Consider the following 4,914-nt stretch of genomic DNA (forward strand, 5'->3'; position numbering starts at 1 on the left):
GTATTTTTGTTTGCATGTATGTATGTATGTATGTATGTATGTATGTACGTATGTATGTGTGTGTATGTATGTATGCATGTATGTATGTGTGTATATGGATGCTTATATGTATGTGTGTGTGTATGTGTGTATGTGCATACAGTATATAATGCATATAAACGTACGTGTGTGTTTGTGAGTGTGAGTTTGTGTATATACGTATGGATACCTGCGTATATATATGTGCGTGTGTGTGCGTGTGTATGTATGTATATGTAGTCTCATCCAAAATGAAGACGAGTATTAACACGTTCATGTGACACTTAAACAATTGTGAAGATCGTTTCAAATGAAATCATTGGTTGTCCCTTTAACCCACGTATAAAGTGTGTGTGTATATATGTATAAAGATTTACTTTTCGTAATGAGGTAAAAAAACCAAGGCTGTGTAGGTTTGTTCTATCAACACGGAGTTAAACAATAATAACGACGACTCTGTTTCATTTCTCCACTTCATGAATACAATACAAGAATATATGTATGTCATATATCATTAGTACAGTTGTATAATTGTCTGCTTGGTGAATACCTATTAAAAATGTTAAAGATACAGACACTGATACGTAAGCATATTTTATATGTGTTTCAAAAGAAGGTTGTTGATTCAACGATTTAGCTACAATTCAATATTTTTTAAGGCAACACATGGTATTGACAGAAGAAAATTACAACACGTAATAAAAACATCTTCAATTCTTATTGGTTTTCTTTAAAAACTTAATCAGATAATAAATTTGAAAATATAAAATCAACAATTTTTTTCCATCCAAGGCTTTTGAAAACAATATTCCACAAGCTATAATTTAGAGTTTTATCCGTTTAAACGATTTTAATCATTTTAACAATTTAACTCCTACAATGTAAAGGTCAAAAACAGAATCTCTAAATCGTATGGTTTTCTCTTCTGGTTCTCTGATTCTACGAGTAGAAATCGCTCTCAAACTATGCTCTTTCGTATCAAAAGGTTAGGCTAGTTACATTATCTTATTTATACCGGATTGTTATGGTTGGAATGTTTTTGATCATAAACTTGCTTGATCAGTGCTGACATGGGACTAACAAGTTCAATGGCACTCTTTTAGTCACAGGTCATCGAAGTATAATTAACAGGTGTATTTTTACATATCAAGAAAATGACAAGTTGGGTGGTAGCCCCGCCTAGGTCGTTGTCCTTTTAACACCAGCACCAGCACCAGCACCACTACCACCATAACCCCCACTACCCCACCACCGTCTAGTTATTGCTTGCTTTTAGTAAAGTTTACTTTGTTCCAAGCATTCTGAACAAAACACCCGGTTTTTTTTTCCGGACCCGTTTTCGCAATACATATCAATCTACAGATTTTCACAATGGGGATTAGCCGTATCAATATACTCCTTTGACTAAATTATAAAGTTCCAGCAAATTTCTTACTTGTGATTCCAATCGATCGATCGATTCTTGTTGACGTTTGTTAATGGCTGCTAATTCTTCAACTTGTTTCCGCTTTGATTCCAGAGCCTGAGCAATATCAGCCTGGGAATCCAGTAGTTTTTGTTTTTCATCCATTTCTTGACGTAGATTCCTGATTTCGCAATTCAGACGATTTTTCTCTTCTATCATATTCTGGTTATCTTGCCGAAGAATTCGCATCGAATCCTTTTCGTTCATCATGGCAGTCTTTGTAACATTCGTAAGTCTTTCGTTCAAAGTACGTATTTTCATTTGCAATACGTTCTTTTCTTCGACCGATTTGCTTTCCTTGTCATTCAAATTGTTTTTCATAATACTTAAGTCTCTAGAAAGCTTCTCTTTGTCATCCGTTAATCTCTTTACAGATATTAATAATTCAGTAAACTTATTTTTCAGTGCTGTATTTTCTTTCTGTTCGTCTGTCTCACTCATAGTTTTCATATTTTCTACTTCAGAAATATGTGTTTTTAACTTTTTCAGCTCTTCTTCCTTTTGACTAAGTCTGGTGATAGAATCTCTCACAGCATTGTCTAAATTCTTCACTTCATCTTGCTTTAAGCCTATATTGTTGTTAAGTTTTAGTAACATGTCATCTTTTTCTCGTAAACGCTCATCTCTCTGTCGTAAAGACTCCCGTAGTTTCTTTGCATTTTCATCCTGGGTACTGACTTGCTCAATAAGAGCCTGAAAGTCATTATCACGTTGTTTTGAAATTTCTTCAAGACCTCGGATTACTTCATCACGGGTAGAAATAGCAGCTTCTTTTGCTTTTATTATTCTTTCTTTTTCAGCTAGGGAGACTGTTTTCACTTGTAACGTTTTCTGAAGTTTTAACAAAAGGTCTTCCTTTGATCGCAAATCCAGAATCTTGTTTTTCAGGCGAATTTGTATGGATTCTTTCTCTTTTTCAGAAGCAGCACTTTTTGATCGCCAAATTTCGTTTAACTGAAAGTAGAAACATCCATAATTAATAAATCAATAAAAACAATCGATCAGTATGTGTATTTATATATTGATTTACCGTATTTACTTGTGTATAAGTTTCGCTGTTTCATAAGACTTGGATTTTAACTGATAAAAACTGGAGGGGTGACTTATACACAAATAAACAAGGTACATACATACACACACACATATATGCATATATATACATACAAATATATGTATGTATATATATATATATATATATATAACACATATATATATATTTAGAGGCACGCATTGTGTGAGTATCTGTCAATCTTTAAATACAAATATAAATCAATATAAACAAACGTACATACATCATGTGTATGTCTCTGTATGTCTCATTTCACGCACACACACACACACACACATACACACACACATACACACACATACACACACATACAAACAAACACATTTATATCCTTATCATTACGTAGTAATTGTTAATGACTACAGGCCTAATGCCTTAAGGTTCATGTTTTTTAGAAAGTACTTTGTACATGGAAATCATAAGATAAATTATGAAACAGAATCTCTGTGAAATATTAATATTAGCTTTATGTTTATTTCTATGCTCAGTTATATATGCGTATAAGGCACATAATTAATCTAAGTGAGATTAATTCTTCTTTTCTATAAAATGAATGATCTCCCGCTGGAAAGTTATGTAATATTATATTTTATCGATATTGCAAGATTGGCTGTTGAATAAATTCAGGTTTTCATTTATGGAGCGGATTGGAGAAATAATCACTTAATGAGAAAAATCTTGTGCTTTCTAATTTGCTATGAAATCCCTTTTCGAAATATCGGTATTTACAGAATAATTCAGGTTATTAGTTAGCATTTTCGCAGCATATCACCGGCCATATCCTAAACAATTTCAAAACATAATCTTCATCAAATTCTATAAAGCACTTTACATACATGCATACATACATACATTACATTTCACTATATTACACACAAATACACATATGCACGCACAGACGCACGCACACACACACAAACAGACACATACATACACATACCACACGCACAGCTCTCAGTAAAAATATTCATTATTCATATCATTTTATATATTACTAATGGTACATTTAAAAAAATGTAATTTTTTTAAACAAAATATAAAACCCCACGACACTACACGTACTTAACCGATATTTGCTTTATATAAAATCAACAATTTCGCTAGTTTTACCAGAGTATACACCAAAGAATCTTTGGTTCGCAGCAGTTAATTCAGAAACGATAATTGCAAAGAAAACATACAAAGATCGTATACATTATTTCAAGATAAAGACGTTTTATTCCGTCTTATTTATAACTCCACTTTGTATATGTGTGTGTGCGTGCGCATGTGTGTATGTGTGTGTGTATGTATATGTATGTTTATCATTATTCAGTTTATTTCAAGATTTCTTGCCAATAGAGAAAGAACCGGTTTCTAACCTAGATCCAAGGCTCCTGTATTGGAATTTCAACATTAACAACAGGGTATTTTTGTATGTATGTATGTATGTGTGTATGTATGTATGTATGTATGTATGTATGTATGCATGCATGTATGTATGTTCAGATTTGCATGTTTTATGTATGCATTCTCATGCATATAGTTACATATCTAGACATGCTCATATATATTTAAATGATAAACTTCTGGAAAGTTTTACAGAATTTTACAGTTCCAGTGATAGATTGGATCTGTAGTCTTCGAATTAGTTTTCTCTTTTCTGGTTTTGAGAAGCCTAATTTCTCAATATCGGTATTTAGGCAGTGTGTTACATATCCCAGGGCCCCAATAATTACAAGTATAATTTGTAATCTGAGTAGAGTAACTGCAGATTTCACAATAGTTCAGCATAGATGTTTTATTTTTCACCGATCTTCAGGTTTATGCTAACATCCACTGGGCAGCTAATTTCCACAACTGTGCACAGTTTCTCTTCTCTATTCCAAATCATTATATCAGGTCTGTTGTGCTTACATTTTATTGAGGTCTTCACTTTTACATTCCATCAGTATCTCTTTTTATTATGAGAGGCTATGGCTTCTACAATATTGTTGTTTTTTATTTCTTTGTCCTCAGATTTATCCTTCCGACGGATTTCATTATAGAGTGTCCTAACTGCAACGTCATGTCTCATCGGTGGATAATACTGTGAATGTATGTATGTATGTATGCATGTATGTATGTATGCATGTATGTATGTATGCATGTATGTATGTATGCATGCATGTATGTATGTATGCATGTATGTATGTATGTGTGTGTGTATGTATGTATGTATTTATATATGCATGTGTACATCACAGTATTCTGTGTTCTAATTCAACAACCACTTTTAGGCAGCGATAAATATTCCTTTTTGGTACTAACTCTGCCTCTCTCTCTCTCTCTCTCTCTCTCTCTCTATATATATATATATATATATATATATATATATATATAT

At 32.6% G+C, this 4,914-nt stretch overlaps 1 protein-coding gene across 1 annotated transcript in view; it reads right to left on the reverse strand.

Annotated features, from left to right (window-relative positions):
* LOC106879862 (uncharacterized) overlaps positions 1 to 4,914 on the reverse strand; it is a 315,144-nt gene that overhangs the window by 9,499 nt on the left and 300,731 nt on the right. Inside the window, exon 10 of the mRNA XM_052966747.1 lies at positions 1,454 to 2,437. Coding sequence (XP_052822707.1) covers positions 1,454 to 2,437 — 984 coding nt within the window. The remainder of the gene's footprint in view (positions 1 to 1,453; positions 2,438 to 4,914) is intronic.

The sequence above is a fragment of the Octopus bimaculoides genome, chromosome 3, assembly GCF_001194135.2.
Source record: "Octopus bimaculoides isolate UCB-OBI-ISO-001 chromosome 3, ASM119413v2, whole genome shotgun sequence".
Lineage (NCBI taxonomy): Eukaryota > Metazoa > Mollusca > Cephalopoda > Octopoda > Octopodidae > Octopus > Octopus bimaculoides.